The sequence below is a fragment of the Rhinopithecus roxellana genome, chromosome 18, assembly GCF_007565055.1.
Source record: "Rhinopithecus roxellana isolate Shanxi Qingling chromosome 18, ASM756505v1, whole genome shotgun sequence".
NCBI lineage: Eukaryota > Metazoa > Chordata > Mammalia > Primates > Cercopithecidae > Rhinopithecus > Rhinopithecus roxellana.
In genome coordinates, this window is record NC_044566.1 from 43175075 (window position 1) to 43189288 (window position 14214).

Genomic DNA, 14214 nt, shown 5'->3' on the forward strand with positions numbered 1-14214 from the left:
GTTTGAAAGCACATTCTGTAGAGGGGCAATAGTTCTTCTATTTGGAATTATAGGCCACTGGTCTCTACTTGTTCTAAAACCAGTAACAGAGTGACATGTTCTACCCTCACTACAACCCAGTTTAGATGAACCTCGCCATCCACTAGCTCACATTCTAGTGTCATTAAAGTTGTTCTGTATGAGGTCCAAATCAGCACCCTTCCTATGCACTTAAAACTTTACTCAACATGAGGTTATAATGGAAACTCAGAAGTCTGTAGGCTTCACCAGTACCATAGTGTAGAGTGTATAGATTATAAATAATCAGAGCCCACATTTTAAATTTTATTTTTATTTTTTTATTTTTTTTTCGAGATGGAGTCTTGCTCTGTCACCCAGACTGGAGTGCAGTGGCATGATCTTGGCTCACTGCAACCTCTGCCTCCCAGATTCAAGTGATTCTCCTGCCTCAGCCTCCCGAGTAGCTGGGATTACAGGCGCATACCACCACATCCAGCTAATTTTTGTATATTTTTTAGTAGAGACAGGGTTTCACCATGTTGGCCAGGCTTGTCTCGAACTTCTGACTTCATGATCCACCCGCCTCGACCTCCCAAAGTGCTGGGATTACAGATGTGAGCCACTGCACCTGGCCACATGTTTTATTTTTATTTTTAAAATTTTGAGAGACAGGGTCTTGCTCTGTTACCCAGACTGGAGTGTGGTGGCATGATCTTGGCTAGCTGCAGCCTCAACTTTCCAGGCTTCAGTGATTCTCCCACCTCAGCCTCCCAAATAGCTAGGACCACAGGCATCCACCACCACACCCAGCTGGTTTTTTGTATTTTTAGTAGAGATGGGGTTTCACCATGTTGGCCAAGGTGGTCTCAAACGCCTGACCTCAAGTGATCCACCCCCACCTCGTATTTCCAAAGTGCTGGGATTAAAGGCATGAGCCACACTGCCCAGCAAGCCCACATTTTTTTAAATGCCTACTTAATGGGGAAACAAAGCTGCTTCTTTTTTAAAACAAAATTTCAACTTATAAATGCTATTGTAGAAAATTTGATTGTTACAGCAAATTATAAAGAAGAAAAAAAAATCTATAATCTTACTACCCAGAGAAAATTAGTGTTAAAATTTTGTTGTATTTCCTTCTAGTCTTTTATCTATATAAAATTATGCATGTCTCTGTACACACACACACATAATTTTGTGTATATATATATATAATTTTAAAATCAATTTGAATTATTAGTCCTATTTCTTGATTTTTTACTTAACATGTTTTATTATATGAATATATATGGCAAAACTTAAAATGTTTTTATATCTCTGTAATATTCTAAGATGGTAGCATAATGTAATTTATTCAACTATTTCCATTTTGTAGATACTCTTGGCTTTCCTTTGTAAATAACATTGCAATAACATCATTGAACATCTAGCCATCTCTGACTATTTTCTCAGGATAGCTTTTTGTTAGTAGAATTAGTATGTTAAAAAGCATGAGTATTCTGGTAAATTGTTTCAAGAAAGGTTCCTGGGGATTTTGTTCTACTCAGCGGTATATGAGATTCTGTCTCACTACATTCTTCTAGTTCTTATTTAATTTTAAAAACTGTTGCTACCTCTATTTCTTGAAAAAAATGATTCTGTTTTTTATAAAAGTTATACTTCTTTTTACTAAGGCAAATCTTTCATCCGCAGTTTTGACTCTATCCCAATGGAGAAATTGTTAATCTTTTAGTAAGCATGAAGAATTGTATAGAAAATGCAGAATTTGTTTCAAAGAAAAGCCTGGATAATTCATTTGTGATGAATGTTGAATCCACAAAGGGTTTGTTCAAGTGTTTGGAGATGGTTGTTAAATTGTCTTTTAAGGAGTTATGTCCTGGCCATTGGAAGACTCTCTGTTTTGTTGAGGTTTAAGATGAGTTGGGAATACATATTTGGAACTAGAAGCTGAGATAGAGTTTAAATTTTCTGTTTAAAAAAGGGAAGAAAAACTTGAAAGGCACAGGGAAGATCCAGCAGGAAATGAATAGGAACTCTTGAGAAATGCTATGTTGTGTATTGTGACACTTCACTGTGACTTCACAAATAAAAACTTACGAAAGCCAGGAAATACTTGGTGTATCTGGATTTCTTGTAGAAGCCAGTGAAGAGGGTGAGTATTGGTTGAAATGGGACCAAAACGTGTTGGGTGAGGTGTGCAGGGAACAGCTTTTTACCTCTCTCCAGGCTTATTCCTTTGACAACAAATATATGTGCCCTCCCTATCCACTACTCCACCTCAAAAACTTCCCTATGTATTTCCCCTTTAACCACAGATTTCTTTTCCCCCATTTCCCTACCTTTCTGTCCTTTTTCTACTTTCATTCCAGTCTTCAAATTTTTGCTAAAAGTATTTTCCTATGCTGGAATATTGTTCCTTTTTCTATCTCACTATATCCAAATCCTAGTACTTTTTCAAAGTGCATCTAAATTCCCATTTCTTAGGTATTTGCTAACAAGTCTTCAGGAAATATGTTGTTAGAAGAATTTATAAAGTCTATGATTTTTGTACAATTTAAAAAGTCCCATTTCTTTCGCTTACTTGTTTTCTTTCCTCACTTTGGTAATCTCTATATTTTACCTTATGATAAAATAAGGTAAAATATACCTTAGTCCCTTGCATGTTTCTTCTTCCTTTTGTATTTTCTTCAAAACTTTGTATTCAGGTGTAATTATTTTGTATAGATAGCTAAGGGGTTCCCCCCCCACAAAAGTTGTACAAGCTCCTTGAAGACAGATCTTTTGTCACAGACCTCTTTTGAATTCCTTAGAGAACCTAGTACCACACTAGGCTTCTGAAAACACCAATTAAGAGTTGCTTAATGCAGGGGTCCCTTACCCCTGGGCTGCAGACCTGTACCTGTCCATGGCTTGTTAGGAACCAGGCAGCATGGCAGGAGGTGAGTGGCTGGCTGGTGAGCATTACCACCTGAATTCCGCTTCCTGTCAGATCAGTGGCTGAATTAGAGTCTCATAGAGAGCACAAACCCTGCTGTGAACTGTGCATGTGAGGGATCTAGGTTGCAGGCTCCTTATGAGAATCTAATGCCTGATGACCTAAGATACACCAGTTTCATCCCAAAACCGTTCTCTGCATCCCAACCCTGCACCCCCAGGTCCGTGGAAGAATTGCTTTCCACAAAACCATCCTCTGGTGCAAAAACGTTGGAGACTACTGGCTTAATGTAATTGAGTAATAGTGGAGAATTAGTGAGATTTAGCCCTCAAACACACTGGGTATCCAGTGCATATCCAAAAGCCATAATGGGCAGTTAATTTGAAAATTAGTTGCATGTGTAAATTTTCAGAATTATTGATAACATTATATTGAAACCAATGACAGCTTTTGCATGTTTATCAACTCTCAGAAACCAAAATATTTAAAATGAAAAAAGTGCTCATTATTAGATTTGTGCAAAAGTAATTGTGTTTTTTCCCATTTTTTTAAATGGCAAAGGTAAATTTTATTTATCTGTATTATTAGAATAATACAATAATCACTTTATAGCTTTTTTCCAAGGAGAATTAACATTGTGTTTTTAAATTCTGATTTGTTTATGTTATCAGTGACTAATTTTAAAATATATTATAAGATAGCAAAACAAAAACAAAAAACAACACCCTCACCTACCTAAATGTCTATATATAGAGAAGTGGTTAAACAAACTGTGGTACAGCAATATTAAGGAACACCAATTTGTGCTGAACCCCTGTCAACTCCAGTGGGGATGGCACCAGATTCTAGAGGCCAAAGAGACCCAGAGCCAGCAAAAGAGACAGAGGGTTTTTGGAGGAGTTTACATACAGGGGAGAGAGTCCAGTGGCAGCGGGCTGGGCAAGAGAAACAACTGCTTGCAACAGTCATGCAGTTTACACAGCATTTTCACTTAATGCCTTCTCCCTAACAGCCTCCACCTGGTAACCCTCATTTAACCCAAAACAAAGGATCTCGATCCCCTCTATGCCCTGTGTTCCATGAGCCAGGCTGGGGGCTCAAATGTTCCTCATAGATAAGGAATGGATCTCCAACCTATCCTAGATTCCTTAGCTCGGAACTGTGAACTGCATTCAGGGTCATCCTCGGGATATACTTAAGTTTTCGGTGCCAAGTGCATCTACTTTGCAACCAAGCAGCACTTTTAAAAGAATGAAATAGAGCTACCAAATGTAGAGAAATCCAAGATCTACTATAAAGAAAGAAATTATAATGCAGTGTGTATAGTATTATCTCATTTAAAAATTACCTTGGTGTGTATTCAAACAAATACATATATCTATGTATGCCTGGAAAAAAGGTCTGGAAGGATAGCGCTTTGAATAGTGTTTAGCCTTGGGAAGTGGAATTAGAGAAGAGGAAGGCAGGGGATTGTCTTTTTTTTTTTCTCAAGATGGTCTCTCTCTGTTGCCCAGGCTGGAGTGCAGTGGCATAATCTCGACTCACTGCAACCTCTGCCTCCAAGGGCTCAAGAGATTCTCCCACCTTAGCCTCCTGAGTAGCTGAGATTACAGGCACACACCACGACACCCAGCAAATTTTTTGTATTTTTGGTAGAGACGAAGCCTCACTATGTTGCCCAGTCTGGTCTCAAATTCCTGGACTCAAGCAATCCACCAGCCTCAGCCTCCCAAAGTGCTGGGATTACAGATACAAGTCACTGCACCGGACTGAGATTTTAAAACAATTAGGGAAGCATAGGAAATAAAAAATACTTTTTTAATGGACATTTAATTTAAAATTAAAAGGTAACAAGACATTTCTAGAATCAGCATAGCTAGAACAGTACACTGGTTTGTATTTTATTTGTAAAACAAGATGCCATTCTGTGGTTACAGTTATTAAAACTTTTTCTGTGATTAATAGTTATTAAAGGAGTATAATCATTTCTCCTATGCTAGATCATGTTTTATAAGTCTTCAGATTTGTGGTAAAATATGTTTTATAAATAGAATCCACTATAATTACTGGATGAATTCCACAGAGATTTTTCCATTCAGTAAATTACCTGAATATGTTATATTACCAATGCTATGTGTTTGTTTGCCATAAATGGCTTTGACTCTGAAAATTGCCATCTGAAGTACTTTCATTATTAAAAAGCTTTATAACTCTGTAGAAAGAGACACTTTGAGACTAGTTTCCCTTGACATTTTAAACCAAGTTATTTATAACTCAAGGTTTTCTGTCCCTTCACTCAGCCTGCTTCTTTCTCTGTCCTTTCTTTCTGTGTTCTCTTTAGATCCTGTTTTTCTTCTTGGCTTCAGAGCACCAGCTTACAAGTTGTACTGTTAAAGATTTATAACAGTAATAATATGATTTTCCAACATACAATTTTTGTATAGTTCTGGTTTCAGAAATTTGTAGAAAAGTGAAAATGTGTAAAAACTTGGAAAATTGGAGTATGACACACCTCATAAAAAGAGTGTGCATCAGTTCTCAACAGGGTGGGAATTGTTCTTTTACTAAAAGGTATCTTGTGTTCTTAACTGACTCGAGCAAGAACTTTTCATGAAAGCACCAGTTGTGGAGAAAACAGAACATGGATCCAGCAAAGAAGGACGAGGAAATATGAGAATTATTAGTATCACCATCTGTCTGTGGTTATGGCACTAAGCCCATGTTGTTGTTATGATGCTAGCTATATATTGAATCTCGGGACTCCAAGATCTGTTTCTTAACCTCATCCTTTGTTATTCCTTAAATTGGGCAGTTGGTGGAAAATCATAGCATGTACAGTATTTCACTTAGTGTTGTTATATTGTTTAGATATAAGTGGAATTGTATGGATATAAGCGGAATTTTAACTGTTAAACAGGATTTGGTGTACATGAGTCACACCTTTTAGCTTTTCTTCTTACTGTATTTATGTGGATTATTTTATTTTCTTTTATTTTAAATAGGGAGAGGGTCTCCCTATGTTGCCCAGGCTGGTCTTGAACTCCTGGACTCAAAGGATTCTCCTACCTCCTGCCAAAGTGCTTAGGATTACAGGCATGAGCCACTGCACCCAGTCACATGTGGGTTTTCTGGTAAGACCAATTTTCACTCTGCTCAAGCACATATTCTCTTACTCTACCTTTGTTTTGTTCAGATGATGGTGAGTCCTGCTTTTCTGAGAAAACTGAGGTAAGCATGTGCTTCCTAACTTCATTCCTCTTTCCCTGGGCAGTCTCTACTCATGCTTTCTCCTCCTTCTCATTTTAGAAAAATATATATTATTCCACTTATGTTCCTGATCCCTTCCATTGTAATCTCAAAGATCATGCCCCAATAATTATCCCCTTCTCATCTTCTACCTTCCTCCTGTCTGTCCCACTCAATCTACCAAGAGTTGAAAGTGGTTTTTTTTTTTTTTTTTTTTTTTTTTTTTTTTTTTTTTTAAGCAAACAAAAACCTCTTCTATTAAGCCCTTCAAGCTGTCCTTCTATTCTTTATATCCAACACTTGGAAACAGTAATATATGTTCATTTCTCTATTACCTCATCCCTAATCTCTTATAATCCTAATCCTATTGTTGTATCAGGTACTACTAAGTCTCCAATCTCCCATACAGTGTTCTAGACATGGCATGGGAGATTTGGGCTATGTATGCTACCTAGATCAGAGCCAGTGTTAAGAGTTTCCCAGAAGGGCTGGCCTGGAGTCCTCTGCCTGCCTCATGCTTTTCTATACTGCTGTATGCTCTGATGGTCCATGCCTGTCTTTGGTCTTGCTGACTACCAGTCTATGTCTTTAGGAATTTAGGGAATATGAATTCTTAAAAGTCCCTTTCTCTGTGCCAAGTGGTTCTCTAAAGGCCCCTTTCCCACTAATACTTTTGCTTTGTAAGAATTGAAAGTGGGACTTAGAAATTAGACTACAGGGTTGGGTAGTAAGTACTTTTAAATGCTTCTTTTTCCCGAAGGTCCCTTTTCTTTGGTCATACGATAGCATACTTTTCAGTTTCTCCTCTCCCTCTCTAACCACTGTTTCTTTATTTGCCTTTTTCTTTTTTTTTTTGAGACAGAGTCTCACTCTGTTGCCCAGGCTGGAGCGCGGTGGTGCAATCTCGGCTCACTGCAACCTCTGCCTCCAGGGCTCACACGATCCTCCCACTTCAGCCTCTCGAGTAACTGGAACCACAGGAGTGCACCACCACACCCAACTAATTTTTGTATATATTTTTTTGGTAGAGATGAGGGGCCTTGCCATGTTGTCCAGGCTGGTCTTGAATTTCTGGACTTAAGTGATTTGCCTCCTAGAGTGCTGAGATTACAGGGGTGAGCCACTACACCCAGCCAGTTGCCCTTTTTCTACCAATACCTATAGATGTTTCTTGAAGTTTTGTCCTTGGCTCTCTTTTTGGTCTCTCTCATACTGCAGTGGCAGGATGGATGACCCCCAGATATATTGCTCCGGTCTGTTTTCTCTCAAAGTTCTAGTTCCGTATGTTCAGCTGCCTGTGGGCATTTGTATCCAGAAGTCTTGCTGGCATCTCGGACTTGTTATATATCAAGTAACTGGCTATTTCATAAAATTTATTTTTCTTCCTGTGGTTCTTATATGTTTTAAAGGTATAACCTGCTTACTCTTACACAGGCATGGGAACGCATTGTGATCTTGACTCGTCTCTCAATTACTATTCACATTTTTTCAGTTGCCAAACCTATTCTCTCTTATACTCTTATAGTCCTTTTATTCCCACTGTCTGGTTACCCTCACTGTCATCCTAGACTACTGAGTTACCTTTAATTTAATCAGCTATTGTTTCTTTGCCCTTTTGATTCTTCTTAATACACTGCTAAATTCACATTTATTACGGAAAGTTCTGATCACATCATGGCTCTGCTTTGTCCACAGATTACTTAGCTCATTCACCTAGCACTCAGTCTCTCCATAATCTGACCCTAATCTGGATTTCTAGTTTTTGTTTGTTTGTTTGTTTGTTTGTTTGTTTTGAGATGGAGTTTCGAGCCCAGGCTGGAGTGCAATGGCACAATCTCCCTTCCCCTTCATTCCCTCTTTCTTTCTTTCTTTTTTGACAGGGTCTTGCTCTGTCACCCAGGCTGCAGTGCAGTGGTGCAATCATGCACCACCAACTCTGGCTAATTTTGATTTTTTTGTAGAGATGAGGTCTTGCTATGTTACTCAGGCTGTTCTTGAACTTCTCTGCTCAAGAAATCTTCCTGCCTTAGCCTCCCAAAGTGCTGGGATTACAGGTGTGAGCCGCCGTGCCTGGCCCAGATGACCAGATGATTCTTGTTGTACCTTAATGTCCTTTTCTTTCAGACTGAAGAACTCCCTTAGCTTTTCTTGTAGGACAAGTCTGGGTTGATGAAATCCCTCAGCTTTTGTTTGGGAATGTCTTTATTTTTGCTTCATGTTTGAAGGATATTTTCACTGGATATAATATTTCAGGATAAAAGGTTTTTTCTTTCAGACCTTCAAATATGTCTTACTGCTCTTTCCTGGCCTGTAACATTTCCACTGAGAAATCTGTTGCCAGATGTGTTGGAGCTCCTTTATATGTTATTATTTTCTTTTTTCTTGTTGCTTTTAGGATTCTTTCTTTATCCTTGACCTTTCATTGTTTGAGTATTAGATGTCCCAAGGTAGTTTTTTGGGGGCAAAATCTGCTTAGTGTTCTATAACCTTCTCGTACTTGAATGTTGATCTTTCTCTAGGTTTGGGAAGTTCTCTGCTGTCTGTTTGGATAAACTCTCTACCCCAATCTCTCTCTCTACCTCTTCTTTAAGGCCAATGACTCTTATATTTGCCATTTTGAGGCTATTTCTAGATCCCGCAGGCATGCTACCTTATTTTTATTATTTTTTCTTTTGACTGCTCTGTATATTTCAGATAGACTGTCTTCAAGCTCACTAATTTTTTCTGCTGCTTGATCAATTCTGCTTTTGAGAAACTCTGATGAATTTTTCAGTTTGTCAATTAAATTTTTCAGCTCCAGAATTTCTGCTTGATTCTTAATTATTTCAGTCTTTTTGTTATATTATCTGATAATATCTGAATTCCTTCTGTGTGTTATCTTGGATTTCTTTGAGCTTCCTCAAAACAGCTATTTTGAATTCTCTTGAAGGTCACATATCTCTGTCATTCCAGAACTGGTCACTGGTTCCTTATTTAGTTGGTTTGGTGAGGTCATGACTTCCTGGATGGTCTTGATGCTTCTGGATGTTTGTCAGTGTCTGGGCATTGAAGAGTTAGGTATTTCTTCTAATCTTCACACTCTGGCCTTATTTGTACTTGTCTTTTTTATTTTTATTTTTATTTTTATTTTTTTTTGAGGCGGAGTCTCGCTCTGTCGACCGGACTGGAGTGCAGTGGCCGGATCTCAGCTCACTGCAAGCTCTGCCTCCCGGGTTTACGCCATTCTCCTGCCTCAGCCTCCAGAGTAGCTGGGACTACAGGCGCCCGCCACCTCGCCCGGCTAGTTTTTGTATTTTTAGTAGAGACGGGGTTTCGCCGTGTTAGCCAGGATGGTCTTTTTTATTTTTTTTTCCAGACTTCTCAAGGATGAATGTATCTGTCCTTCTTAAGAAGGTTTTCCAAATCTTCAAAGGGAATTGAGTATTGTGATCTAAGTCTTTGGTCACTGCAGCCATATTTGCATTAGGTGATATTCAAAGCCCAGTAATGTTGTGACTTGCAGATACAAGGAGATACTGCCTTAGTGGTCTTGGGTAAGATCCAGGAGAATTCCCTGGATTACCAGACAGTCTCTTGTTCTCTTCCCTTACTTTCCCTCAAAGGGAGTCTTTCTCTGTCTCTCCTTGCTGAGCTGCCTACAGTTGGGGGAGGGAAGGGGAGCCCTCTTGTGACCACCACTGCCAGGACTATACTGGGTCAATGCTGGGTCACACCTGAAGCCACCACAGTACTGGGTTATGCCCAAGGCCTGTAACAACTATTTCTTGGCTACTGCTGATGTTTATTCAAGGCCCAAAGACTATACTATATAGTATATATATACTCTATATATAGTATATGTATGTATACTATATATAATATATATAGTATACATTAGGTTCTTTTAAGTTTCCCCATAGTTGAGGGATTCTCTGTTCATTTTTATTTTTTTAAACTTTTTTTCTGTCATGCTTTATGTTGATGTGTTCCGTCACTGTGTCTCCAAGTTTACTAATCATTTCTTCTGCAGGGTACAGTCTGCTATTCATCTCATTTGGTATAATTTTCATTCCAGAGTTTATAGGGGTTTTTTCTTGTTGTTGTTGTTTAAAGATCTTAGTTGGCCTTATTTGTGATTCTAGAGTTAGGCCAACACTTCATTCCATAAAACAGAATAAATATTTTCTCAGAAATTGTAGTTTTAATTCTTAGAAATTTGATCTGGATCTTTTTTATATCTGCCATATCTCTCCTTAACATTCTTATCTTTCTAATACCTTCTTGAACTTATGGAAGATATTTTTGATAGTTTTAATGTCTTTGTATACTAATTCTATTATTTGTGTCATTTCTGACTCTGTTTCTAACGATCGATTTTTCTCCTTCTTATGCATTATGTTTTCCTGCTGCTTTGCATGCCTGGTGATTTTTGACTGGATGGCAGATATTGTGAATTTTACGTTATTGTGTGCTAGATTTCAAAAAATTTATATAAATATTTTAAAATTTTACTCTGGGTTGCAGTTATTTGGAAATAATATGATCCTTTCAGGGCTTACTTTTAATCTCTATTAGGAGGGACCAGAACAACCTTTAATGTAAACCTAATTTGGTTCCACTACTGAAGCAATATCCTTCTGAATACTCAACCCAATTTCCTGTAGATTATGAGATTTCTTCACTCTTGCTGTTGGAAACATGGAATGGTATTTAATAGGAATTCAATATACAATCAATCATAAATAATCTTAGTAATTGTATGTTTTAAAGTCCTTGACTTGACTTTGTGCCTTTGAATACATTGTAGATTGATATAGAGTCTCCCAATTTTAAATTAACTTTGCCATTATCCTAAGAACCACTTTTATCAATTCTGAATTTCTTTAATTATACTACAACTCTTGGAGTATAACCCAAGATACTAGACGCTTCATACCCTGAGTGATTTAGAATTATTTCCATTTAACATCTCTTTAAAAAGAAGAAATAAAACTCTAAAAATTATAAAACTACTAATTGAAAGAATAATTGGCAGACTAATCTCTAGTCATCTTTGATACCTTTAATAGGTGCTAAGAAATAACCAAATAACTGTATAATATAGTTAAATTTTAATCCTACTTTAAATAAACCAGATCAAGACATCTATATTTTAAGGCCGACTTTTACTGACTTATTTTTCTTAAGGGGTATAAACAACTATTTATAGATATTTACCTTTCACCTTACTTAAGCTTATATTCTTAGAGAGATTTTAATTCTGCAGAGAATAAGAATGTATTACTTAATAATAGGTCTAATAACTACTTCTGTTCCTTCTGTACTTGGGAGCTCCGTCAGTAGAAGGGCCCAAGACTTTTGATTAGGGACATAGTGGGAGATGGAGGACCTAAAAGTGTTTTGGGCTAAGGAACTGGAACAGAACTCCAAAGCAGGATCTGACTAGCATTCATACAGAGCCAGCACGTATTCCAAGCTGCATACATTGCCTCCTAATTCCAAAGACTCCTACAAATGCCATCTAAGCCTGCCAGCCATGAGCCCACACTCAGCTTTTCACCTAATTCCTCAGCCCCAAACCTTACAGAGAGTTTCATATTTTTAAGATACTTTACCCTATAATTATATGTGTATAATAACTTTAATAATTTTTTGTAGCCTTTAGCCTTTGTAATTCTTATAAGAGGTGTTATGCATTCTGACCGGTAATGCTTAGGGGGAAAAATACCTTTCTAATGGCAATAATTACATTTGGTTTGCACATACATGATTAAGCTGCTCTGTTGTTTTTGGTGTCAATATTTTTCTATGTTCTTTGTAATTTTCCCTTTTATAACTGCAAATTTTGGTCTAAGTTTCAAAATAGACCATATTAAGAAATACATTAAGTTTTCATAAAATCACACTGTTTAAATTATAAGTACTCTAAAACCTTCCTTGCTTTTTAAATGTTAAAATTAAGTTTCTAATACAAGTACTTGTGTGTTTACTTGCTCCACTTTCTTATAATTGGGAATAGCATCTTCCCTGAGGAGCTAGCATATTGGCAGGTGAATTTGTTATTATTACTATCAACATGCCTTTTTTTAAAAGAACGTTTATTTACATTTTTAAACAAGATGGTCAAGCCAGTTTAATCAGTTGACAAAACCCCGTTTATGAACAAGTATAAGACTTTAGGCAGAAAAAAGTGATGAGAAAAAAATTTGTTTATCTCTAGACTTTTTTCTTTTTTGGCCCAAGAATTTATTTTGCCTCAGCTTTACACGCATTCTTGTGACGTTACAGGACTGGGGAGGGAGGAAGTAAAAGAGGGAGCTGTAACTGTGGTACGTATCTGAAAGCAAGTGTTAGAGAGGGAGTGGAGGACGCATAAGCAAGCTGGTTTGACCAGAAACAGAACTGCCTGTGACAGATTAAGAGACAAGCAAGGCTTGGAATCTGAGAGCAAGCAAAGAGAGTGGAAATTTACAGCTGCTCTATGTGAGTGTTCAAGTGATCATTTTCTGGTAACGTTTTCCGGTGGTAACTGTTACTCTTCAAAAAGAGGGACAGAAAGTCAAGACCGAATTGTGGAAACTCTTCTCTCTGCCACGCCTGGTAATAGGAGGCAACCTCTATTAAATGGACGATAAAGGTTACTTCATCTAAAGTGCTTTGAGCTCAAGAAAGAGCTGTCTTCAGCACCTCACCATGTGTCTACGTTTTGTTGCTTAGAAAAGCCTAGGCATTTCTGTAACATTTGGTGAGTATCAACAAGGCTATCTATACTGGTTTATAGAAATGGAACGAATATGGTAAACTTTAGTTTTAATTGAGGTTCTGCAGTTATTACTTATATATTCATTATAAACCATGCTGTTACCTTGTTTCTTTGTGCATAATGAATTGCTGTTACTAGGAGAGGTTTAAAAAAACTACAAAACAATACTTCTCTGTTGCCTAAGGCACTTGAACCATTACCAACTATTCTGTGTTCATGGAATATCTTATTTTGGAAATGGGTTTTTATTTACAAAGAGTTTCCAAAAATAAAATAGTGGCAGTACAGTGTGCCATTTTTCATGTTTCTTTTTCAACTGCATGAAAATTTGAAAGTTATCTCTTTCTGTCTACTGTTAGTAAATTTTAAATTATCACTGTGTTTTGTATTATAAATTACAGCATTCTCTCATAATTTAAATAAAAATGTTGATACTAGTATTTAGAAAGATATATAATTTAAATATTGACTGCTTCTGTTAGACCCAATAAGTGACACCTGATTTTTCCTGCTTTATGTAAAATCAATGAATGCACTTGGGTTTCTAAGTAAGGAATAGAAAGCAGTTATTTTGTTATTACAGTTTATACCAAGCTTTCCTCTCATATAATCTCATTCTGTTAAAGAGCTAATATAACCTGGGGGGTGTGTGTGTGTGTGGTTGTATAAGCAATAGAGCAAGGAAAAATAAACTCTTAAAAATATCTATTCACATTCCAATAAAACCTTCTTTGTATAATCTTAAAATAGGAGAGTGTATGCTAATTATATATATCTTTTTAAAGACCATGGATGGAGGCATGTAATCATTCTTCTGTAGGAGGAAGAAAGTGTATGTTGTTAACTGTGAAACTGAGTCACTGCATGAAGATGCACCACTCTAAGCAGAGTTTCTAATCTACCCTCTGCTAGCCTCAAGAAATATATATGTCTTTAGTTATTGATTCAAGTGAATCCTTTAAGGCAAAACAACTGAAATGAGAACTTCTGCAGAGTATTAGTAAACACATTAAAGGGGCTTGTACCCTAGATAGACTATAAAATGGCTGTACTTTCTCTAACATTTCCTCTACGTGTACAGAAACCTGTAGAACAGGTTTTGTTGTGTGGGATTTTGTGGGTTTTTTTTTTTTTTTTTTTTTTTGACTGTTGACCTATGTGTAAGAAGCAGCTCAGTTGGTCTGTGGAAACCTTTTCTGGACTAGTTAGTATCTTGCACTTAAAAGTAAACATCATAGAGATAGTATCACAAACTTACTTTTATTTCTTTATAGATTTTCCCATGCTCAGTCCT

The 14214-nt window shown here is 37.0% G+C and overlaps 1 protein-coding gene across 6 annotated transcripts in view; it reads left to right on the forward strand.

Annotated features, from left to right (window-relative positions):
• The window catches only part of CAB39L (calcium binding protein 39 like), a 136802-nt gene that overhangs the window by 33945 nt on the left and 88643 nt on the right, over positions 1-14214 (forward strand). For 3 of the 6 annotated variants that reach the window (XM_010363840.2, XM_030922453.1, XM_030922449.1), the window contains exon 4: positions 6126-6160. The exons of 1 other annotated variant lie outside the window; for it this stretch is intronic. In XM_010363840.2, coding sequence (XP_010362142.2) covers positions 6126-6160 — 35 coding nt within the window. Of the gene's footprint in view, positions 1-6125; positions 6161-12433; positions 12903-14214 lie in introns of those variants that run through there. 2 more of the 6 variants (XM_010363839.2, XM_030922452.1) reach the window with 2 other exon arrangements.